We start from the raw sequence: 25,033 nt of genomic DNA on the forward strand, positions 1-25,033 counted from the left end.
TGGGTTGGAAAGATCCCCTGGAGGCGGGCATGGCAGCCCATTCCAGAATTCTTGCCTGGAGAATCCCCATGAACAGAGGAACCTGGCAGGGGCTGTAGCCCATGGGGTCGCAAAGAATCGGACATGACTAAGTGATGCTACACACAGGCACACAGACCTGAAACAACCCTCCCCTAAGCCTTGCCAGAAAATTGGGTATTAAAAATCTGATTGAGTTGCCTGATGTTATGGGTGTGAAAATCCTACTTAACATAATTGGAAAGGCCTTAGAAAAGGCTTTTTAAATTTTTTTGTTTGGCTAATGTTCCCCTGCCATATATTCAGAACACCTCAGACCAGAGGACCTTGTCTTCCCAGTGCAATGGAATAGAAAATCCACGGGCGTTCATGGAATATGACCAAACCAAATAGAGCCTTTTTAGTTTCTCTAGGAATTTTGGAGCCCAGGCATCAGGAGTCATTCAGGATCTTTAAACCCTTTGCCTGGGGGTTGGGAGGTTACAGAACCAATTACAGTTGAGTTAAGCTGTCATTGCTCACAAGTAATAGCCACAGTCTGGGCGCCTATTAGCAAATGCTTCTTGGAATTTAGTGCCAAAGTCTTGGAGAACCATTTCAAAGCCAATCATTAAGCATGTGCTGGCTCCTGGAGGACTGCAGTCAGGTTCCCCTTACGTAGTGACACTATCTTGCTTTTCTACTTTTCTAACCCTTGTTTACAGGTGCTTGACAACGCTATTGAAACAGAAAAAATGATCGAAAAATATGAGTCCCTTGCCTCTGACCTTCTGGAGTGGATTGAACAAACCATCATTATTTTGAACAATCGCAAATTTGCCAACTCACTCGTTGGGGTCCAGCAGCAGCTTCAGGCGTTCAACACTTACCGCACTGTGGAGAAGCCCCCCAAGTAAGATGCAGATTGGAATGCATTACCCTTCCTACAGCCACAGACCCCTCTTTTCTGACTCACATGGTCTCATCTCAAAGTGAATGCCTTTTCCCAGCGGCCTGTTCTTTTCATCTGAGTCTGTGTTGCTGAGATTTATTACAAATTGTACACACTGTGAGCCCTTTCCAGTAGAAATGTGCTGCTGGGACATGTGATACATGAGAATGCTAAGAAATGGTGCAGGTCCCCAGTTCCTTCTGAGCGCTTGTGCCTACTGTGTTTCAGAATTCCATCATTTCTGGATTTTAAGAGAAATAGCAGATATGTTGTGTGTTATAAGCCTCCAGGTGGTCTGAGGCTGTTATTCATAATCAACCCCACTAACGTATCAGTAGCAAAACATGTAAATGTTCACAAAGTTTCATATCAGTTCAGATCAGGTTTTGTTGCCCCCCCAAAGTTTGATTGTTCACATATTTTAAATATTCATAATTGCCCGATAAGCATTGTGGATCTTATCTCTTGCTTATTATGACTAGAGTCATTGCTCCTTTTTTCTGAAAACTCCACTGTAGTAAATTCCTGGCTGAAGTCCCTGCAGCCTGTTGACAGTGATACTAGGTGTTTGTTTGAAATAATCCTTGTTGAATACATTCAACTGTGAAGCAAGTTCATGGTCCAGGGTTTGGTGTCTAAATCTTGATGGAGTTGATTAACAAAAGAGTAGCACTCTGTGCCCCCAAATGTAAATCTCAGGAACAGTAACCAACCGCAAGAAAAACCCCATAGTTGGGCACATACTGAGGTCTGCAGTACCCAAAAACTGTGGTTTCTCTAACACACATGTGTTTCACATAAATCGGGATGGAGAGAAATGGCTTTTAAAATTGCGAGGCTGCATGAAGTGTCTTTTTCTCCAGAAGCAGATGAATTTTCTCCTTTGAAGAAACAAAATATAGTAGATAATGTTTATGGCTGGTTTTCTCTGTCTAGATTTACTGAGAAGGGGAACTTGGAAGTCCTGCTTTTCACCATTCAGAGCAAGATGAGGGCCAATAACCAGAAGGTCTACATGCCCCGGGAGGGGAAGCTCATCTCTGACATTAACAAGGTATAAGACCCATCCATCTGGCCTGCTGTGTGGGCCCCAGCCTCCTGTAGGTTTTCTGGTGCTCTCAGTAGGTCTTGATTGCTGAGAGATCTTGGAAGACCCCTTCCTGGCCTGTCGAGTTACTGAGGGACAGTCGTTGCTCAGATAGTACTCAGGATCAATGGAGTGCTTGTGGTGATTTGGGGGACTTTACTGGAGGTTTGGGGGGTGTTAGAGTTTATCAAACCAGGTTTAACCTGTTTACCTTGCTACTCAGATCCACAATCAGTTTACCTCTTATCTGTCCCAGGTGCTGGCTCAGCCATCTTTCAATTGCAGAGGGGAGAATTCAAAACCTTATGTATCTGGAATTCCTAGAGGTTAGGGCTTAGAATTTTGACTCTTTCTGTCAGGGAAGCTGTCAAAAAAATTGTTTCTATACCTGTTACGTCTGCAAGTATTTCATTTCATTATTGCTAAGCAGAAACTTGAAAAAAGTCTAGAACCGTGATCAGTTGTACACATTTAGATATCTTTTAAGAGGACTTTGTTAAATAATGTGAAATAAGATATTTCACAGGAATGAATTTAATTGGTGAGGATTTGGAAAAAAATACTCAGATCTATGAATTAAAAATAAGTGACTCAGAGTGCAGTGAATGAAAGATTGATAATATGATTTCTTAGAAGAAGTCGTTTATCTTTTTTATATGCTGAGAGCTGTTGGAAGATACTTTGCTTCCTCTCAATGAAAGTTAAGAGATTTGTAACTTAAGTTACGTTGTTCCATTTATCTTCACTGTTTTGTTTTCCAGATGTAACATAGAATCTTTAAATTTAGATAGAGAAGAGTGTTCCCATGGGGCTCAATTGAGAAAAAATGACTTTTTTTTTCCCCAAGGCTAAGAGTCATTGAGGGTGGGAATGGGATTTCCCTTTTAAGTTCTTAGGTCTTTTTGAGAAGCACTGACTGTTAACTGCAGCCTAGGAATGGTTCCTTAAACGTAGCCGGAAACCATTCTCTTTCATTTCCATAGGCCTGGGAAAGACTGGAAAAAGCGGAACACGAGCGAGAACTGGCCCTGCGAAACGAGCTCATAAGACAGGAGAAACTGGAACAGCTCGCCCGCAGATTCGACCGCAAGGCAGCTATGAGAGAGACCTGGCTGAGTGAGAACCAGCGTCTGGTGTCCCAGGTCTGCTCCGGAACTGTGTCCCCTGGAACCTAGGCCACCCCCAGGGGCCTTCAGACAGCTGTTGTCCACATCCAGCATCCCATCTCATCCACTTTCTGTGGAGAGGATGTTTATGATTTCCAATACAGTTTCTCTTCTATTTATCTAACTTTTCATAGATCTGGAAGTAGCTCAAACAAAGTTTGTTTAGAGCTAGTGAGTGTGTGTGAACCATTCATATTTGAATAGTTTTTAAAAAATTCCCTTTCTCCCAGCCTTTGGCCTTCAAGGCAGCTAGACTGGCCTTGAAATAAATAAGTGGCTCCTTTTCTTCTTGGCTTAACATAAGCCATCACCTGCTCCAGTCTTGTAGGTCAGGTGCTGCATACATGCCTCACCCTTCTGTAAAGTGAGATGTCACTGATTTGCTTTGGGCCCATGAGCAGTTCTGTGGGCCTCAGGGAAGGCAGAGGCCAGTGGGGTCGGGACTCTGGATTCAGTGTTTGACTTTGGGGACCCCCCACCCCCAAAAATTAACAGGTGTGCTCAGGACTTCACTTCCATTTTCTGTTTCTTTGTTCCACACTGGATGGCTTTTGAATTTTGTGTTCGTTCTTTCTGTTCCCTTTTCTCTTAGGACAACTTTGGATTTGACCTTCCCGCTGTCGAGGCTGCCACAAAAAAGCACGAGGCCATTGAGACTGACATCGCCGCATACGAAGAACGGGTGCAGGCTGTGGTGGCTGTGGCCAGGGAATTGGAGGCGGAGAACTACCACGACATCAAGCGCATCACAGCGCGCAAGGACAATGTCATCCGGCTCTGGGAGTACCTGCTGGAGCTGCTCAGGGCCCGGAGACAGCGCCTCGAGATGAACCTGGGGCTGCAGAAGATATTCCAGGAAATGCTCTACATCATGGACTGGATGGATGAAATGAAGGTAAAAGACACGCCTGCCGACAGGCTGGAGCACATTCAGTCAGTCCTCTCTCTCTCTTCTGGGCCCCGCCCACCAACCCCCAACACACAGTGATGCCCCTGGTCTAGTCACCCACATACAGCCAGGGAAGGGCCACATCACTCATGGGAAGGCTGTTGGCTCACACGTTAAGTGAGCTGTGAAGTGACAAGTTGTAACAGGACCAGTTCCGTAGCTGAAGGTCTGCTGCTGTGACTCAGGTCTGATTTAGATAGATTCCATGGTAGGCGATCAGTAATTGTGATTTTCTGTGGTTTTAATTATTTAGCATTGAGCCAGATCACTGTCTCATTGGTCTATGTATGAGTGGCTCTGCTTTGGGGAAGGGCCCAGGCAGGTGGTGTGAAAGAGCAGGAGGCAGCGTGGACAGAGTGCAGCCCTGCCACCAGGCAGCCAGAGTCCAGATCATGAATGCCGCAGCTTCTCTGCCTTCCTCTGCAAGTGGAGGATGTGCTTACTGTCTCCCTCATGCGGTTACAGAAAGGATTAAGTGCAGGACACGTGTATGTGTCATAGGACGGGGGCTGGAGGGGCTCCAGTGCTCCCCTTCCGTTACTGACAGCTCTGAGTGTGGAGTTCCCAGCTCCCCCCGACCCAGGAGGAGCCCTGCCTGTCCTGTCCTCTGATGCAGGCCTCTGATGAGAGATCACCCATGCCCAGCCATTCTCCTCCAGCTGGGAGGCGTTCAGCCCCATAGCCAGGGCAGAGTAAGGCAGTTTTCAGATAGGACCATGAAGCCTTCTTTATCTCGCACACTGTGTTCGTTTCCAAGCTTGACCTCCTGTGAGGATTTCCTTCCTGGGATGTAAGCCCTTGTCTTGTGCTTTACCTCTTGAACTGTTCCTGGCAGGGGGAGCAAGGTCACTTCATACCATTAGTTTTTCCCTTTTATGGTCCCAGATTTGTGATGTTCTCATATATGTTCTCATTAGTCTTAACCACCTAAAATAGAAATGTTCATAAAATCTAGTAGAGAGGTGCTTTGCACTTTAGAATTCATCCTCTATTTTGTAACTCAAGTTGGACCAGAGACCTCCTCATAAGTAAGAGTGAAGTAGAAATTCCATCTGAAGAGGATGTCTGATGAGACCACCCTTCTCCCCAAATTGGGGTGATGGAAGAAATGAAAGAAAATATTAGCAGGTTCAAACTTAAACCAGAGACATTGCTTGGGGCATTGTTCTAAGGGTAATAGTCACCTGAGCTGACCGTGTTCTCCTTATTTGATTAAAGATGTGGTCTGTAAGCTTTTCCACTTGATGTCTTTTCCCATTGACTGTAAGTACAGAGGTGTACTGGTGAGCTCTCAGACAAGAAGAGCATCCAGGTAAGGGGTCAGCAGCTTCGAGGAGATGTCTTTAGACTGTGATATGAAGCAACTGTCACCTTTATTGTCTTTTCTTGAATAGTTGTTACTGCACCAGTTTCTTCTTGGAGGCCCAGTTTATTTCATACTGGTGCCCCCTCCCTTCCTTTTTTTTTTCCTATTCTATACTTTTTAGTGTTGGTTTGACTTCTTATTCAACATAGATGATCATTAGTTTATTACATCTCTCCCGCTGCTTTTGGGTTTATTCTGCTCTGATTTTCTTGCCATCATCTTCCTCTGAAGATACGGGGAGGGTGGCTGGAGGGACGGTACAGCTTGGCTGCTGGCTCCCATCCTGTCCACAGATTATGAGATGCTGAAGTCCAGGATGTACTCACGGTTGTCTTCTCTGTGCCTCTTGTGTACAGGTGCTGTTATTGTCTCAAGACTATGGCAAACACTTGCTCGGCGTGGAAGACCTCTTACAGAAGCACGCCCTGGTTGAAGCAGATATTGGCATCCAGGCAGAGCGGGTGAGAGGTGTCAACGCTTCTGCCCAGAAGTTCGCGACTGACGGGGAAGGTAAGGATGGACCGACCCCAACGGTACCTCCTTATCAACAGAGGCCCGTCTCTAGAGACGGAGTGCAGCCTTGAAAGGTACCAGGCATTTGTGGGTTCCCAGTGGGCCATGTTGGGGCTATAACAAGATGCCTTCTAAACAGTTTTAACTCCGTCTTACTTTTCTGAAATGGACCTATCTTTCCCTTCAGTACCCAAGTGGTACTTGGTTATGTTGGGCAGTGAACTTTGCCAGACCGCATTCTGCACACCCACTGCCTGGCGTGGCTCTCTTGGCTTTCACACCTGGTCATGCAGATATTTGTCCTAAGTTTGTTTGGAAAGGTTTGGTTTTGTGCAGGTTCAGAAACATTTAAATGCAGCTGCCTTCTTTCTTATAGTTTACCTCATTTTTTGGTTCCTAAGTGACCCAAAAGAAAATAATACTTGGGGAAAAAAAAATAACATTGCTCCTCCCTCCTCTACCAATCAAGATCCTAGAAGGTGGCCCTGCACTTTGCATGAGTGGGGGACCTAGGAAGGAGAACAGGGATGTGGCCGACTGCCTGTCTGTGCACGGGAGCCCATGCTACCGCTGTCACACCCATGTGCCTGCCTTGATGTTACACAGGTTACAAGCCCTGCGACCCCCAGGTGATCCGAGACCGAGTGGCCCACATGGAGTTCTGTTACCAAGAGCTTTGCCAGCTGGCAGCTGAGCGCCGGGCCCGCCTGGAAGAGTCCCGTCGCCTCTGGAAGTTCTTCTGGGAGATGGCAGAGGAAGAGGGCTGGATCCGGGAGAAGGAGAAGATCCTGTCCTCCGATGACTACGGCAAGGACCTCACAAGCGTCATGCGCCTGCTCAGCAAGCACCGGGCGTTCGAGGATGAGATGAGCGGCCGCAGCGGCCACTTCGAGCAGGCCATCAAGGAGGGCGAAGACATGATTGCCGAGGAGCACTTCGGATCAGAGAAGATCCGGGAGCGGATTGCCTACATCCGCGAGCAGTGGGCCCACCTGGAGCAGCTCTCAGCCATTCGCAAGAAGCGCCTGGAGGAGGCCTCGCTGCTGCACCAGTTCCAGGCGGATGCCGACGACATCGACGCCTGGATGCTGGACATCCTCAAGATCGTTTCCAGCAACGACGTGGGCCACGATGAGTACTCCACCCAGTCCCTGGTCAAGAAGCACAAGGACGTGGCGGAGGAGATCGCCAACTACCGGCCCACCATCGACTCGCTGCACGAGCAGGCCGGCGCCCTGCCCCAGGAGCACGCTGAGTCCCCCGACGTGCGGGGCCGGCTGGCGGGCATTGAGGAGCGCTACAAGGAGGTGGCCGAGCTGACGCGGCTGCGGAAGCAGGCACTGCAGGACACTCTGGCCCTGTACAAGATGTTCAGCGAGGCCGACGCCTGTGAGCTCTGGATTGATGAGAAGGAGCAGTGGCTCAACAACATGCAGATCCCAGAGAAGCTGGAAGACCTGGAGGTCATCCAGCACAGGTGAGCCGCTGCCATGGGGTCGCCCAGCCCACCCACCCTCCCACCCTGCGCAGCTTCAGTGACCAAGCAGGTGACCGCTCTGTCCAATTGCCTTTGCAGATTCGAGAGTCTCGAACCAGAGATGAACAACCAGGCTTCTCGGGTGGCAGTGGTGAACCAGATTGCTCGGCAGCTGATGCATAGTGGCCACCCAAGTGAGAAGGAGATCAAAGCCCAGCAGGACAAGCTCAATACGAGGTGAGCGTGAGGCCAGTGGCAGCAGGCTGGCTCCCTGTGCCTGGCCAGGAGGATCGGGGCTGCCCCCTGAGCCTCATGGTCAGGAACTTCCTGCATGGGGTGACTGACACTGTGGCGCCATTGTCATGGCATCAGCGTCTGTCTTTCGACATACCGTGGTTTTCTGAGAAGTATCTCTGGGGGCAACATGGTTCAGGGCACCCCTCCCACATGTGGGAAGCGAGAGCCTGCATGAGACCCATGCCCAGCATGGTGGGTCGTGACATCAAGGTGGCTCTTCTGCTGTCCCTTTTAAAGTGATTTCTGAAACAGGGTTTTAGCATGTTTGAGATGAATTGGTGGACGAAAGTCCTAATTATCAAGGTAGACTTTTGTCCTGGTGTTATCTTTCTATTGAATAAATACATTTGAGTGGGTCGTGGTGGCAGCTGAAGCCTTGGGGTATGGGACATGTTTAGTAGGTACAGCTTGGAGGTGAGTAAGAGGTGCATTGCAGTCAGGAGTTAAGTGACCCTGGAGGACAGATATCTTGTCACTGCTCATCTTTCCGCTCTTTAAGTCCCTCTCCTTGTCAGACTTCTTACAGATTAGAGTGTGTCCCTGAGCTTTTGCGATGGTGATACTTGGTGTCCATATACTGAGGGAGGTGGTTTTCCAAACAACACAGAGTCAGAGCAGAGGTGGCAGGAGAATGGCAGCTGTGACCGTCACTATGAATTTCTTTGTCCACTGTCTCACACTGCTTTCTCTGCCACCCTGGCACCCACAGGTGGAGTCAGTTCAGGGAGCTGGTGGACCGGAAGAAGGATGCGCTCCTCTCCGCCCTGAGCATCCAGAACTACCACCTCGAGTGCAACGAAACCAAGTCATGGATCCGGGAGAAGACCAAAGTCATCGAATCCACCCAGGACCTGGGCAATGACCTGGCGGGTGTCATGGCCCTGCAGCGCAAGCTGACCGGCATGGAGCGGGACCTCGTGGCCATCGAGGCGAAACTGAGTGACCTGCAGAAGGAGGCCGAGAAGCTGGAGTCCGAGCACCCCGACCAGGCCCAGGCTATCCTGTCTCGGCTGGCCGAGATCAGTGACGTGTGGGAGGAGATGAAGACCACGCTGAAGAACCGTGAGGCCTCCCTGGGAGAGGCCAGCAAGCTGCAGCAGTTCCTGCGGGACCTGGACGACTTCCAGTCCTGGCTCTCCAGGACACAGACAGCCATTGCCTCGGAGGACATGCCTAACACCCTGACCGAGGCCGAGAAGCTCCTCACACAGCACGAGAACATCAAAAATGAGATCGACAACTACGAGGAGGACTACCAGAAGATGAGGGACATGGGCGAGATGGTCACCCAGGGCCAGACAGACGCCCAGTACATGTTCCTGCGGCAGCGGCTGCAGGCCCTGGACACAGGCTGGAACGAGCTCCACAAGATGTGGGAGAATAGGCAGAGCCTCCTCTCCCAGTCCCACGCCCACCAGCAGTTCCTGCGGGACACCAAGCAGGCTGAAGCCTTCCTGAACAACCAGGTAACGTCTCCCACCGCTTGGCTTCCTCCCCATTGGGCTGGGCCTCGGCTGCCTGTGGGCTGCTGGTTTACACCTACTTGTGTGAAGTTAGAAGAACAATGGACAGACATTTGTTTTCCCTGACTTCTAAGGCACTGAAACCCATCACAATGAAGGGGATAGAACTGAAGATTCCTATGGAGGCTGCCTTGCCTTGCAAAATACAGTTCCACCACAATAACGGTCTAGGACCTGTTAATGTCTCATAGTATATCATCATAGTAGTTCATTACATTGGCAACGTTCTGAGATGTATTAATCCAATTGAAAAGTATTTGGGGGGAACTTTTTTTTTTCCTGAAAGGTTCTGTCTTCCTTGCTCTTAGAAAAGTCAGGGACTTGATCAAGTGACAATGCAGAAATTAGAGAAAGAGCTAAGGATGGTCACCAACAGCAGGGTTGATAATGTCTCTTGAAAGATTAAGTTTGAAGGGTCTGTTGCTATCACCTTATGGGCACATGAGCAGATCCTTGTGGCTGATGCACAAACCTTCATTTACTTCCCTCACTTGCTTTGGGGGAAAAATGAGAGCATTTGACCACTTAGGGGAATCTAGTCACTTTCGGCATCTCATTGGGATTTTTTCCCCTTCCCAACTTTTTCTGTTATCTGACTCCATAGATAATTTTATCTAAGTGTGATAAAGCAGTTGTTGCAAAGTGTGTTGCATGGAAATGGGGAAAACTTTGTTGTTGTTGTTGTTTTATATTCTGAAGGCAAGTTGTATCTCATGATTTTTCATCCTGCTGTGATTTTCCCTTTTTAATTAAGGAGTATGTTTTGGCCCATACTGAAATGCCCACCACCTTGGAAGGAGCTGAAGCAGCTATTAAAAAACAAGAGGATTTCATGACCACCATGGATGCCAATGAGGAGAAGATCAACGCGGTTGTGGAAACGGGCCGGAGGCTGGTGAGCGATGGGAACATCAACTCGGATCGCATCCAGGAGAAGGTGGACTCCATCGATGACAGGTGCGGAGTCCTGACACTCTTAAGGGAGTCTTGCACCCTGGGGCTCTCAAGCATCTGTATCATTGGCCAACATCTTTGGGGCTATGGGTTTAAATTCCAAAGTGGTCAGGATACGGGCTTCTAGTAAAATTTAATCTACAAAAGAAAGCTTGAAAGGCCAAGCTAATCCCTAATCAAAGACTTACAAAGCTGGAGTGCTGAGTAGCAGTGGGGTATAAGCCTGCCCTGTAAGAGGTGACACACAGCACATCACCCAGTGGGACCCTGAGAACCAGACGCTTCCCCATCCAGCCAAACCCACATTCACCTTCATCCAAGCAAGACTCCTCTGAGGTCTCAGGAGGGGTAAGGAAGAAGGGCAAGGTTGCTTGTCCTGAGTACCTGGCAGAGCCAAATAGGGAGCATCATTAGGCCTTTACTAGAAGGCCTAATGGATAACACTGTATTGGCATCTTGTTTATGAGAAAAGACCTTTTCCTCTTCAGCCAAGCTCTCTCCACCATTAGATGCTATTGTTTTGTTTCTTATTTTCAGTTCCAAGAGATTTTTCTCCCTGGCCACATTCTGTGTCAGACCCTCTCTCCTAACACTCACTCTGCCTAGGTTATTACTAAAGCAGGAGGTCTGGTGGATCTGGTTTGGACACACAGCCTGGCCTGGTTCTGGCCTGTTCTGAGCTGGCCACTTCTCTCCAGGGATGGCTTATCTGAGTCAGTCACCAGTCTCTGTTACAGCTGATCTCCTCTGGTCCCAGTTTGGGCCAGATTTACAGGCTCATTGTGAGATGATGTCATCAAGAAACAAGCTCTTCCTCAAGGCTCCTCTGACCTTCCAGTGCAGTGAGGAGGAAGAACTGCCGGTGGGGAGCAGTTCCTTACTTAAACCGTGTCTGAGAGGGTGTCCTGGGACCCTGGGCCACATAAACTTGTCACGATCTGCAGTGGAGAGGGGAACGACTCGTTGCCTGTAAAGATCGGGCTCCTGGCTTTAGCCAGTCCTGTACACTGATTCAGATCCTAAACCATATGCTCTATGGATGGTACTGTGGGAATAGGGTATAAGATAGATTATAATTTTGTATCTGTTGCTTTTAAAACAGCTACCAAAAAAAAAGTCTCTCCACCTTCAAATTAGTATGAGAAACAAGGATTGGGCAAGACAGTTTTAACAAGGAGAAAAAGAATTTCCTTTTCTCCTGGTGTTAAATCTCACTATTTTGTAAACATGATATCCCACGTTCCTCCACGTTAGGTGCACACAGCTGGTTTCCTGAAGATGGGCTGGGCCACTGGGGACACTTGTGTTTAGGTGGGCGCGCAGCTGCCTGACCGCTTCCTCAGTGTGTTGATCTCCCCCCCGCCCCCCCAATGCCACAGCTGCAAGGGCTTGTTGGAAGCAGGTGATGCTGTCAAGACTGGAGACTCCTGGATAAGAGAGAACGTTTTAGAAGCTCTTTGTTGCAGCTTAAGCTTCCTTTTGTCCTTGACTCAGAGCCTGGGCACCTGGGGTTCCCAGGCCTCCTGGGGATTTCTGTTGTTAAAAACAGTGGGGAGATGATCCTCTACTGTCCTTAAGCTTAACACAGAGAGAAGGGAGCGGGGCTTTCTGGTGATCTACCCTCAGAAGGATTACATTTTCTACCTTGCCTCAGCATATGTTCCCCAAATTCTGCTTTCACTTTAATATCCCTAGAGACCTCAAAATCTGAAACCTGACCCCAGAGGATACTGGTCTGTTATAAAAATATACAAATCTCAGTTCCAGGTGGTGTCGGAGCACAAGCTAAGTAAATATCTAAACCTTCAGGATCTGATCCCCATCCAGAAATATTCTGACGCTCCCATGAAGCTATTTTTGTAGAATGCAAAATCATTATAATGTGCTTACATTCCGGAAATCTTGTCGATTACCGCTGAGTTTGTTGAAATGAAAAAGTGCTAGAACAAAGACACTGACTTAACAGATGTGGGTAGGGTTTGAGTGGCCTTTATAGTGTCTTTGACATAGTGGGATGGAGCCTGCAGTCCAAGCCTGCTCAAGGGGAGTATGAACGGGTGAGCTTCCTGGCTCAGAGGAAAATTCCAGCCACAGTGCAGTCCTGGGAGAAAAGGAAATCTGTCCAGTTTCGTAAAGCCAGACCCTATCTCACATGGGAACAAAACTTAAAAATTACCAGCATGCTTTACTCACTTACCTGTGGTTCTTCACTTTTCATAAGAACCAGAGTTGAACCTAGTATCTGCCTCTTGTGGTTAGGAGCTTTTGAGTCTCATTATAGGGGTAGGAGGTGAGGGATGGAAAGAAAGCAAGAAATTTAACCTCATCCCAAACAGCACTCTAAAGGGTAAGAGAAACTATGGCCAAGTTCTGGAAGGCCCTTCCCTTTAATTAAATCCGTGATCCAACCTTGAAAGACCTCCCTGAGTTTCACGTCCCATGAACACCAGGGTGGAGAAAAATTGTCCAGGCAGAAATCTATTGGGTACGTGTGAATCTTTATCTTATAAGAGATACATTCAAGATTCCTTCTGGTGGTATTTCTCTCTATGTTGAATTTTCTTAGTGTCTGAGGTTATTTTTAGCTGTTACTTCAGTGAGTTTCAAGGTTGCACGACCTGTTTTAACTGCCTGTGTCTCTGATTACTCCTTGCCATGACAGCATTTTTGTGTGATACTCGGGAAGGAAATGAGATCTTTTCTTCAAGGCCTTTGACTCAAAGCAGGACTCTTGCATTTTGTGACTTAACTCCAACTCAGATTACCTTCCTCTGGAAGATTTGCTTTATTTTTCTTAAACCCCCGTACAAACAGTGACTGGAACTTGAGGGTTGGGAACTTGAAGGACTTCGCTTGACATTCCTTCCCCACCCACATTTTTTAGATGACTAATTCCTTTAATCCGAAATCACAATCTTTAAAAAAAAATTTTTAAGTTTTCATCTTTGAGAAAGGATCGCACTGAAGTAAAGGGACTTAGGCCTTTTAATTTACTATTATAAAAGTCACATTGTTAAAAATGTGGGGGTAGAGGGTGGAAACTACTACCTTTTAATCTCACCCTTAGCACATGCCACTTTGGTCTTTGCTTTCCAATCTGTGCCTTGGAATTTTTTTTTTAATCATTGATTATGCATAAACTTTTTTTTTATTTAGCATTATATAAGAAGTACTTTTCTATTGTTGCATTTTGCTTAAGTGGTGTAAACATATTAAGACCCCTTTGCCTGAAGCTACAGAATCCCTTTCAACTTAAAACAAAAAAGTAAAATGTTACCTTCTGTGCTGAGCAGTTCCCTGACAGTGTTGTTTCCATTCACCTTGTCCCTGTGATCGGGGACCTGAAGGAGCAGTGAGGGATCCCCTTTGGTCCTCAGGCAGGTGGTGGCAGCATGCTACCAGCGTCACTTGCCAGTGCCCACTGCAGACCTGTGTGACGCACCGGTCGTTACGGTCTTCCTGCACTTGAAGAAGGTATTTTAAAAGCCAGCCTGTAGCAGGTGCTCCCTGAGCTGCCCTTTCTTGGCTTCGTGGAGAATCAGAGGTTGTGTTCTTCCTCCTCCTGGCCATGGGGGTTGGTGGGGTTGGTCAAGAGATCTTGCGCAGACACTGCAGCAAGAACTTGCCTTGGGACTTGGCAGGAAAACCCAAACCTTCCCATATGCACTCTCCATTTGGGAGACCTGGGTTCATCTCTGGGTTGGGAAGATCCCCTGGAGAAGGGAAAGGCTACCCACTCCAATATTCTGGCCTGGAAAATTCCATGAACTCTATAGTCCATGGGGTTGCAAAAAGAGACACGACTGAGTGATTTTCACTTTCACTTTTCGCCATTCTTCATACCCTGTGTTTAGGCCAGCTGGTGCTTGGGTTCCTTGGGTGTATGAGGAGCTGTGTTATGGTGATGCTTCTCCTTTCTCAGTGTAGTATGGCTCTCCTCGAGGCAATAGAACCATGTGAAGGCAGCTGTGTCCATGGCACTCACAGCATTCATGTGGCTCTTCTTCACAGTTCAGTGGAAAAGCCCCTGGGAGTGGAAAGAAGTCTTGCAGGGGGCTTCCTGTACCTGCACGGTGTGTGCCAAGAAGCCCTGTGGCTGCATCCGAGCTGTGGAGTGAGCGCCCGATGTTGCTTGTCGTTTTACCAAGTTCAGCAGCTCCTTCTAATTCTTCTAAGTTTCTTGGTTAAGGTTTTGTGCTCTAACTTTTGTAAGCCTTGGTTACCCTTATGTATTGATAAAGATGGGGATTGGGTAGGTAGATGATCTCACAGGTCTAAAAATTTTCATTCTTGGTTTATTGTTGTTTGGGACAAGTTTTTCTCATGATGAGAATCTTGTTATCAGGAAATGTTCTTTGAAGCCAGTTACATGGTTTTCTGTATTTTCTTAGCCATGTACATGGTCTGTCACCCAGGTATGAGTTTCTTAAAGATCAATTTTATGTTTTCCCAGTTCCTAAAATGGAGAGTTGTGTGAGTGCCTGCTCATGGTGTTTTTTCCTAGCACCAGACTTACGAAGCTCTGTTGCCTGCATCCTGGCTGGCTGTGTGGCTGGGACAGGTGTTCTGGCTTCTTGTACCATGGCTTACTCATTTGAATGCTCGACTCCCTTGTTAAATTTTGTCTCCTTGACATAATCAAGAACTGTCAGCAGATTGTTTTCAGCATGTAGAGAAACCCATAAAAGAAACTGAATTGTAAATTCTGTATTTCAAGAATTCCTTTTTTTAAATCATTTTTATTATCGTTATAACAGACACAGGAAGAATCGCGAGGCAGCCAGTGAGCTTCTGATGAGACTGAAGGACAACAGGGATCTTCAGAAATTCCTGCAAGACTGTCAGGAGGTACATCTCCCTTTAACGCCTCCTTTCCTCTTTTCTAACAAGAACCACCAAGCATTTGGCAGAAGAGCCCTTGGGATTGTAAAATGAACTGAGGCCAGAAATTCACATCACTCATACAATTTGCAGGTGGAGCAGTGTCAGTTCTCCAGCCTACAAGATACCACTTAGAGTAACCAGATTATTACAGTCTAGAACTGTGCTGTTCAACACAGCAGATACTAACCACATGCGGCTGCCTCATTTTAAACGGAATCAAGACTGTAGTTGTTCTGTCACGCTGGCCGTAACTTTAAGTGCTCAGTAGCCGACTGTGATTCGTGGCTGCCATGTTGTATGGACAGTGCAGGTGTAGAACATTGCCATGGTCACAGACAGTGATATTCTCAAATATTCTATAGCCTAAAAACATCTACTATTTAAAATAAGGCAGAGTTACTAGTAGGGAAGGAAAGAAATAAAAGGAATTGCAGTTGGCTACCCAGGTAAAAAGAAAGATTTCAAGAAATATACACAGTTTTCTTACTCAAGTAAGAAACTTCAAGTTTTGAAGACCTTGAAATATCCATCCTTCAGGCTCCTCAGGTATGTGTCTGAAATGCCAAGAGCAGTAATCCTGATCTCAAACTCTTGAGTTTTAACATGTGGTATTCATCTGATGATTCTCAAACTATTTCATACTCCCCTGACACGTGCATAAACAAACTGGGACAACTAAAGTTAGCCAGTAAAATGCAATCTCTCTGCAAGCTGGTTGGAAGGAAGCATCTAGCTGACTTCACATGCATGAGATCACAAGCACATCGTATTTCACTATCCACCAGAGAACCATGGTGAGACTCGGTCCTCTCTGGTTTATTCGACTAAATCTCATCAGAGGCAGAAGTGGGATGAAAAATATCCAAGGGAAGCTGTAGGGATCTTGGGGAAGGGGAACTGGAGATGGAGAGGGGAGGATCAAGGTCATATGCTAAGAATACGACCAGACTCTTCACGAATCCTTTGCATGCAAACTTGTAGCTGTGTGTTAAATATGGCTCTCATAACAGTTGAATCAGAGTCGGTGACATAAGCAATCCTTCATGTCCATTAAACTGCTGTCTTACTGTGAATCTTAAAATGTGCTCCAGCAGCTAAACCTTATGAAGGAAGAAAAGCCCCTCAACTGTGTGCTTAGGGTCTCTTGACGTTCAGGGCCACGCTGATGAATCTGGGTCCCTGGAGGGGTTTGCCTGGAGCCAGACAGGCGAAGCCAGGAGTGCCTCTTCAAGTCACTCCTGAGCATGAATAACCCATTTGAATAGGATGCTCATTTAAAGAGGCATTCATGTCCCCAGACAAGACCCAGGGAAGAGTAATGGATTCAGGGTTAGCTGTGTAGAGTCGCATGATGTGCTGCAGTGAATACCAAGTGGCCCTTCAGCCCTGGAGGGAGTGAAAAGTTGTCAAGAGATATTTGCAGCCTGGGCTGTGCCCTCCCCAGATTGGAGGTCCCTGAAGTACCTTAACGTTGCCCTTGAGGCCCCGCCAGCTTGTTTTAACCTCAGATCAGATGGGAAGGGGTTGTGCTGGGGAAACCAGTGGGACCCCATCCCTTTGCTTAAAGAACAGATTACTGAGATGAAATCCATTGACCTAAGCATGGTGAAATCTGGACTGAATTTAGGGAAAAGAATGCCAGGAAATAAGCAGGAAGTGAGGGAACAGAGGAACCTTTGAGAGAGGCTCAGTTGAAATTTCCAGCCCCTGATTTTCCATTCACATCCGTGTGGATTCATAAATAGAAACATGTGGGAAAAGTAAATAGATAAGACATAGTCCTTCCAAGTAGAATCACAGGAAATAGTTTCAGTAGATCTTTAGAACTTTGTTAATTCTTGTTCCAGATGAGCGTCCTTGGTTACAAGGAATTTGCTCCCTAACACACACCAGTGACTGATAGGCACACCCAGAGGGCTCAGCCCTGTGTGATTTCCCCTCCAAGAGCGCCCAGAGGTTTTGGCCAGGCTTCTTTGTCCTGGAGGTGATTTGTAGGCCTCCTTCCAACTGCTGTGCCAGGTCTCCCTGGCTTATCTATTTGTTCTTTCCTTAAACCTTGTTAAAAGTTAGTACAACCATAGGATCTGCTGGGGGTACCACATCAGCATATATAGTTTACAAATAAAGACTAAATTTAGGTCAGGTTTGTAAAAATGTATCAAGATGTCAGTCATTCAGTGGTGTCTGACTCTTTGTGATGCTATGGACTATAGCCCGCCCAGCTCCTTTGTCCGTTTAATTCTTCAAGCAAGAATACTGGAGTGGGTAGCCATTCCCTTCTCCAGGGGTCTTCCCGATCCAAGGGTCAAACCTGAGTCTTTTGCATTACATGCAGATTCTTTACTGTTTGAGCCACCTGGGAATCCCAGTAGTTTCCGCATAGTGACAGAGTTTAGGTCAGGTTTGGGGGCTTCAAAACCCTTGGTGTAGAAGTACCAGCAAAGGGTGCTATTATTATTAAGGAATATTCTTCTTTGTTAATATTCCATTATTTAGCCTTATTAAAATATGCCCCTTTTTAAACCGGAATCTCTGAGAATGGAGTTTGTGGGTGGACTAGCGCTACATATGGAAACCTACTTCTTATTGTGTTGGTGGATATTTACAGAGCACCCAGAAGTCAGATTTAATGCTGCTGCTTGCTGTCAGTATTGTTCAAGGTCTAGGAAATCCAGATGGTCTCTGCCACAGCCCCTTCCTGGTTGGTTGGAGGCTAGAGGACGCTGGGTTGTAAGCTCTGCCATTGTTGCCACCCACCATGAATACTTCTGGAGGGGGAAATTTGTTGCCACAGTGCAGGGAGGTTGAGCAGGGCCTAGCTAATCCCAGTTATAGATGGTGATGCAAAGAGCATCATGTTTTTTGTGTTGTTATTTTAATATGATAACCTGAAAAATTAGTGATTTAAAAAGCCCTACTTTTCTATTCTATTCCCTGTCTCCATACCTCCTGTTTTCTGAAACTGATTTTTTCCTCGCCTGGAGGGCAATATAACTAAACGTGGTGGCACTGGCATAGCGGGTTCAGCGCTTTGCTTTGAGCTTAATCCAGTGATCAAAGCATTTGTTCCTATCCTTTTCCAATCTGCACAGTGTTCTGTTCTTCAGAGAATGAGCATATTCTTAAATGACCTTTGTAAATGCCCACTGATAATAACTGTGGGTCTGATTCCAGAATGCTGATGGAGGTCTGATGAACTAGCACGTTCCACAGCTCCGTTTCATTGTGCTGTGTCACATGCTGCTTTATCTGTAGGATGATGTGTTCAGCAAAGAGCAGATTTGTTTATAAGCCTCTGATTTTTATGTGGCTCCTTTTTTTTTTAATCTCTCTTGGGTAGGTGGTTATGAATAGAGCAAATATGTGGATGTCCTTTGCACTTTGGATCATTGCCTTTTATGTTTAGTGTGCACGTGTGGAATACAGGGTAGTTTTTCCATTTGCTTTCTTCTTAACATCTTTTCTCCTTAGATTGAATAGCCTTAGCCTTTAAGGCCTTAGCTACTCAGATAACTGGAAGGAAAGTAGGTGATTCTTTTAAAGTAGGAAATTCAGTGCCTTGGTTGTTGTGTAATGGATCTATGGTCCTTGCTTACCAAGGGCTTGATGGGACTTGGTGTTTTTTCCTTAGTAAAGCGTGACATCAAAAATCTCACTACTTTTGCTTTTGATCCCCCTCCCTCCCATACATGGTAGTTTGTATCCTGAGAAGGGTAGGGAGGGTGCCTGGGGGTTCACCCATAGGCAGAGCTGGGGTCCTCCCGGGACCTGCATCCCCCTCCTTGACGTGGTTCCAAGAGAACAGACTGTGTTGTGGGAGCCCTCTTATGGGGAAGCCTCTCCCAGCAGCTGCCCAAAGTGCAAGGGAACGGCCTCAGAATAGTTGGTTCTGTAGGGGTTTATACACCATTTCTAAACCCTTGGTGGTGGGACCATGACACAGTTTGGGTGCAGATTTGTTATGGCAGCAGCTGGTGTAAGAGTGACTTCTTATGGTCATGTGGAGTAAGGGCACTGCCCCTGAAGACTTACTGGCTTCTGGTTCCAGGCTGACCCTGCATTTGTTTGCGTATCTTCCGACTGGGCAAACGGAAGCGCTCTCTTCCTGGTAGGAATTAGGACCCTGGTGTGGCCAACTGCCGGCAGGCAGTGAGGAGCCAGTCGAGTTGGGATGAGAGCCAGCAAGGGGAACGTGTCCAGGGCCTGGGCTAGGCTCAGATCTGTCAGTGGCCAGCAGGGTTTGTGAAGAGGCTTCCCAGAGTTCAGATCCAAGCAAACATGCTGGGTCTCAGAATCCAGTCCTGTGAAGTGTTCTTGATCTTAGTCAGCCCTGTGAAGTGTTCTTGGTCTTCTACAGACAGAGGCTGTAGAAGAAAAGATGAAGGTGACTGAGAAATGAAGGGGGCTAAGAGGGCATCATGGTTGTCTCACCCCTATAGCAAGCAAGTTCCTCATGCTGTTTGTCATCCACATAGATAATGTCTGTGAAGAAGAGGGAGGGATGAAAGAACAGGCGCTTTGGTTTCTTTTATGGTAGAACTAAAACTAAAAGTAAAAAGATTACCAAATGTAGTAAAGACAGTTAATCTTGTTTAGCTAGCCATGCGTATTTGAAGAAGAAAGGTTGTGACTTAGCTTGCTTAGGACAGAATTTTAAACACAAGTGTCTGGAGGGAAAGCTGGTTAAGAGTGCCAAACAGTTTGAAAGCTGGCTCGACGTGCTTTTTACACTTCTGGATTTAGTGTTAGATTCATAGTTTGGAGCAAGTCTCAAGTACAGCATCCATACAATGGAGATACCTGTTGTGATGGGTCAGAGTTGTAAAGTAAACGTTTGGTTGTCTGTTGACGTGGAAACGTGGTGTGCATGTAACAACATAACAGCTGTTTCCAGGCAGAAAAAGGCTGATGTCTGTGATCACAATCTCTGAACCTGATTTTTTTCTTTCCTAGCTGTCTCTCTGGATCAATGAAAAGATGCTTACAGCCCAGGACATGTCTTACGACGAAGCCAGAAATCTGCACAGTAAATGGTTGAAGCATCAAGCCTTTATGGCAGAACTCGCTTCCAACAAAGAATGGCTTGACAAAATTGAGAAGGTGAGTCAGGGGGTTGATGGTGCCCCATCGGTGTGGCTATGGTGAGAAAACTGAGTGGAAATGAGCTCCTTTGTACTTAGCATGTTTTCCAGCGTATTTGAGTCCTATGTGACCACATATGGAAGTTACACAGCCAGGAGCAGTCCCACTTTTCACCTCCCAACTCCTACCTTCAAACCAGCAAGAAAGCAGACAAGCAGAAACCCAACCAGGTGGCACAAAATGCCTGCCTTATCTTGTAAAGAATTCTAGGAGTGAGTTTCTGTTGTGTGTCTCCTCTGCTGCACTTGATAGACTGCCAGCCCCCGGGGCAGCGTCCTCACTCTGTTGATCTATCATGTGTGCTGGACTGTGACACACATTGAGCGGATCCACAGAACTTAGAAATACTATGTATTTTAAATTTCTCATTTTAATAATTTAAACTGTATTGTTTTGGCACAGCAAGATTCTCTGCAGCATAACCAAACATGAATGTGACATTCCCCACCCTCCCTTCTCTTCCTTCATACACTATATTATTTCAAAATCTAAACAGTTGAACTGTTAAGGTCTCTTGGGGGTGATGCGGAAGGGATGAAGTTTTAGGTTACTGCCAGTAAGTATCCCAGAGCCCCAACCATCACTTGGTGCTCCATGCCTTTGAAAACCAGTCAGGCCATTGGTGATTTTGTCGAGCAGTAATTCCATGTAGAAAGACTGCGTGCGTGCATGTGTGTATCTGGTGTGTGCACATGTGTTTGTTCAGTGAATAGGTAACTCATAATTCAGATATGTCAGGCTTGTTTTTCACTGTGACACCTGTTCTGCAAACTGTATTTATGTGTGTTTTCCAGGAGGGAATGCAGCTCATTTCAGAAAAGCCAGAGACAGAAGCCGTGGTGAAGGAGAAACTCACAGGTTTACATAAAATGTGGGAAGTCCTTGAATCCACCACACAGACCAAGGCCCAGCGGCTCTTCGATGCGAACAAAGCCGAACTCTTCACCCAGAGCTGTGCAGATCTGGACAAATGGCTGCATGGCCTGGAAAGTCAGATTCAGTCTGACGACTATGGCAAAGACCTCACCAGCGTCAACATCCTTCTGAAAAAGCAGCAGGCAAGTGCCGGGGCTAGCACACCCTAGGCCAGCACACCACAGGCTGTTTCCCTGCTGTGGTCCTGGTGGTCTTAACTCGCCCACCGTGTCCTCAGACATTTGCTTGGAGTGTGAAGGGATTTTAACACACCCAGCACAGTGGGCTCTGGTGGCATCAGGGGACATTTCCAGAATCGATTTGAAAAGACACAGTAGGAGTACTGGGGTCCATACATGGCAGTATATTTTCATTATCATCTTAGTTGACAGATATCACCACTTAACAGTTTAGTAAATGTTCATTTCATCTAGTTCCACAGTTTACTTGAAGAAAAGTTACCATGTTTGCATACCTCACTGTAAAATGTCTAAATATGTGATAGTTATTTGAGTGGTTCAGGGCACTTTTAGATAATAAGAGAAATTTGGGGTTTTTGCAAATCAATAGAGTCCTTCTAAGGGCAAATGAATTTACATTGATGAGAGAAAATAGCTGTGATGAGGTTGAGCCAAGCAGGTTCGTGGCAGTAGCTTGCAGGAGCTCCCCGGGCCGAGTTTGCAGTGTGTGGCCAAGTGCTTCCCTAGCTAAGAGAGCGGTCAGTATATTCGCCAGCCCCTTGTCTCTGGGGACAGCAGTGTGTGATCTTCCCAGGGTTGTGATCCCTGAGCAAGACACCTCTGCTGTGCTTTTGCCCTTTTCCCTCATGTAAATGTACAGTTAGGCTGTCTTCAGCTGATTATCGAGTATTTTTAAAAAGAAGAATCAGCTTTCTGATTAAAGCAATTGAGAGGAGATGGTTAATGTTAGCTATCCTTCTGGCCTAAAAGAACTGGAAACTGAAGACCTGACTCCTTCCTGGTGATTAAGCTGGTTTTCAGTGTCGTTGTGGCTTCTGAACAGGCAGATGGAGACCATCCTTTCCCCATAATTAATTCTTATTTCCCCTGTCATTTGCCTCTGAAGTTCCTAGGTAAACTTGACTGTTGCTCCCAAGTTTAAAAATCCTTAGAAAGGGAGGTTTCGTTTTGGAAACATCAGCTGAGAAAGTGGAGCACTAGGTGCTGGCTTGCTAGCCATGCAGAACCATTTCTTGGGCTCTCCACTGTATCAGTTAATATTCCCAAATCTTCTGTTTTGGACAGTGCCAGAGGGGAGCATGTAGAATCACTGTCTGTGTTTCCCTTGCCTCGGGTGTGAAGTTGGGTGTGTCTTCCGCCCTCAGATGCTGGAGAATCAGATGGAGGTGCGGAAGAAGGAGATAGAAGAGCTCCAGAGCCAGGCGCAGGCCCTGAGTCAGGAGGGGAAGAGCACGGACGAGGTGGACAGCAAGCGCCTCACCGTGCAGACCAAGTTCATGGAGCTGCTGGAGCCCCTCAACGAGAGGAAGCAGAACCTGCTGGCCTCCAAGGAGATCCATCAGTTCAACCGGGACGTGGAGGACGAGATCGTGAGTGCCTCCTCCCGTGGCCGACCTGCAGCCCGGGTTCCCACTGCTGTGCCTGACCCACCTCAGTCCCTGGGGGCTGAGTTGTCGCGGTCCTGCACTGTGTGTCCACACAGAATACACCTCCGGGTTTCTGTCTGGTTTTCTAAAGATAAATTGAGGGCTTTAATGCCCCGGGACAATCATTTTAACAACAAAGAATAGGGACTCCTGGAGAGTCTGGCATTGTGGATAAAAGTAAGGTCTGGAAGACTAGCCTGTACCCTTCATTGGAGAAGAAGGGCAGGCTCCCTGGGCCACCCCTCCCAGTGGGGTAATTGTTTCTTCTTTTTTAAAAAACTTTTATTAAAGTATAATTGATTTACAATGCTGTATTTCTGCTGTGCAGCAGAGTGACTGACTTACAGATGTGTGTGTTCTTTTCCTTTATGGTTTGTCACAGGATATGGAATGTAGTTCCCTGGGCTGCACTATAGTATCTTGTTGTTCATCCCCCACTAGGGTTGCACATGCTTCCCCTCCCATACTGGCCTCCTTGCTCTCCCCTCCTGCCCTTGTCTGCATCAAATATTTGTTCTTTTTGAGTGGCCCTGACCACCTGTTTACAATTCCTTCCAGTTGTGGGTTGGTGAGAGGATGCCTTTGGCGACCTCCACGGATCATGGCCACAACCTCCAGACTGTGCAGCTGTTGATAAAGAAAAATCAGGTAAGCGTGTCTGCTGGGGCCAGCTCCATGTTAGGAGGCAGAGAAGGAGGAGTTCGGAGGACAGGCAGGTTCTCCTTGGCCCCAGGGCCTGGCACAAGCAGTGTGCTGCTGTGGCTCAGTGAGCCTTGGGTGTGTGTTTCCCAATCACATAGACCCTCCAGAAGGAGATCCAGGGGCACCAGCCTCGCATCGACGACATCTTTGAGAGGAGCCAGAACATCATCACTGACAGCAGCCTCAACGCCGAGGCCATCCGGCAGAGACTGGCCGACCTGAAGCAGCTGTGGGGCCTCCTCATCGAGGAGACGGAGAAGCGGCACCGGCGGCTGGAGGAGGCGCACAGGGCCCAGCAGTACTACTTTGACGCGGCCGAGGCCGAGGCCTGGATGAGCGAGCAGGAGCTGTACATGATGTCCGAGGAGAAGGCCAAGGTGAGGACAGAGGCTGAGCCCACCCCCCAATCCCGTCCCTGCACCCGGGGAGCCTCTGACTCAGACCAGAAGCTTGTGCTGCTGGGGTTGGCATCCTTGTGCAACGTCTGACTGTTGCCTTGTTTATGGGGGCAGTGCGGTGCACATAGTTGACTGGAACCTGGCTATTTGCCCCTTGGTACAGAATTTTCTTCTCGGAATCATGGTATCTATCTGCTCTCCCCTTTTTTAAACAGAAATTTGCCAAAGTCTTTCTTTTACAATATACTAGATGCTTTTGAGACAGTTTAAAAGTACTTGAAAGTACTCCGACCAGAATGCTATCATCTACATCTGTTAGACATGGAGAGTTTTTCCAGCCAGGACACACTTGGTTTGCCTGGGCTTTGCCTCATATGTCGGAAGGTCCTCGTCACTGTGCGTCACTCTCATGGCCATCTTTCAGAGGCTCCCACGGCCCAGTCCGCCTTGCCACTCTTGAAACGCTCCATACTGCACTGCCCATGTTGCACTTGTGGCTTTTTTTCTTTCTACTAAGTCTTCCTCCCGCCCCCTGTGCTGTGCAGTCAGCCGGTCCCGCTTTCAGTTTGGATTCAGGGGTGGGGGGCGGCTGTGGGTGTGACGGTCCCCTGTCTGTACAGGATGAGCAGAGCGCCGTCTCCATGTTGAAGAAGCACCAGATTCTGGAACAAGCTGTGGAGGACTACGCGGAGACGGTGCACCAGCTCTCCAAGACCAGCCGGGCCCTGGTGGCCGACAGCCATCCTGAAAGGTGCGTGCCGCTTCATCAAATGAGACTGGGCTGGCAGTTCCTCCTGGTCAGGGCCTCCTGCGTGAGTCTTTGGGAAGCATTTTTAAAACAGACCCAGTAGGCCTGTGCTGAACAGGAAGGGTGAACCTGTTAATATTACAGGCGCTTGCTCTCATGGGATAACTATCTCCTGCTGGCCAAGTCCTATTGAGAGATTATTGGTGTCGTGAGTCAGGGGTGCAGATGCATGGGTACAGGGTGATCAGAGCACCTACGCTTAGGTTTAGAAAGTCACCTGTTTTAGGGAAGTGTTGTAGTAGAGCAGTGTCTGTGTGCTCTTAGTCACTCAGTCAT

At 47.3% G+C, this 25,033-nt stretch overlaps 1 protein-coding gene across 3 annotated transcripts in view; it reads left to right on the plus strand.

Annotated features, from left to right (window-relative positions):
• Positions 1-25,033, plus strand: part of SPTBN1 (spectrin beta, non-erythrocytic 1) — a 201,085-nt gene that overhangs the window by 154,148 nt on the left and 21,904 nt on the right. For all 3 annotated transcript variants that reach the window (XM_043468564.1, XM_043468566.1, XM_043468565.1), the window contains 16 exons: positions 723-910; positions 1,886-2,003; positions 3,020-3,178; positions 3,795-4,097; positions 5,874-6,027; positions 6,637-7,507; positions 7,607-7,744; positions 8,514-9,270; positions 10,082-10,284; positions 15,039-15,129; positions 20,119-20,265; positions 21,102-21,365; positions 22,568-22,792; positions 23,408-23,497; positions 23,650-23,928; positions 24,570-24,700. In XM_043468564.1, coding sequence (XP_043324499.1) covers positions 723-910; positions 1,886-2,003; positions 3,020-3,178; positions 3,795-4,097; positions 5,874-6,027; positions 6,637-7,507; positions 7,607-7,744; positions 8,514-9,270; positions 10,082-10,284; positions 15,039-15,129; positions 20,119-20,265; positions 21,102-21,365; positions 22,568-22,792; positions 23,408-23,497; positions 23,650-23,928; positions 24,570-24,700 — 4,118 coding nt within the window. The remainder of the gene's footprint in view (positions 1-722; positions 911-1,885; positions 2,004-3,019; positions 3,179-3,794; positions 4,098-5,873; positions 6,028-6,636; positions 7,508-7,606; positions 7,745-8,513; positions 9,271-10,081; positions 10,285-15,038; positions 15,130-20,118; positions 20,266-21,101; positions 21,366-22,567; positions 22,793-23,407; positions 23,498-23,649; positions 23,929-24,569; positions 24,701-25,033) is intronic.

The sequence above is a fragment of the Cervus canadensis genome, chromosome 5, assembly GCF_019320065.1.
Source record: "Cervus canadensis isolate Bull #8, Minnesota chromosome 5, ASM1932006v1, whole genome shotgun sequence".
In the NCBI taxonomy this organism is placed as follows: Eukaryota; Metazoa; Chordata; class Mammalia; order Artiodactyla; family Cervidae; genus Cervus; species Cervus canadensis.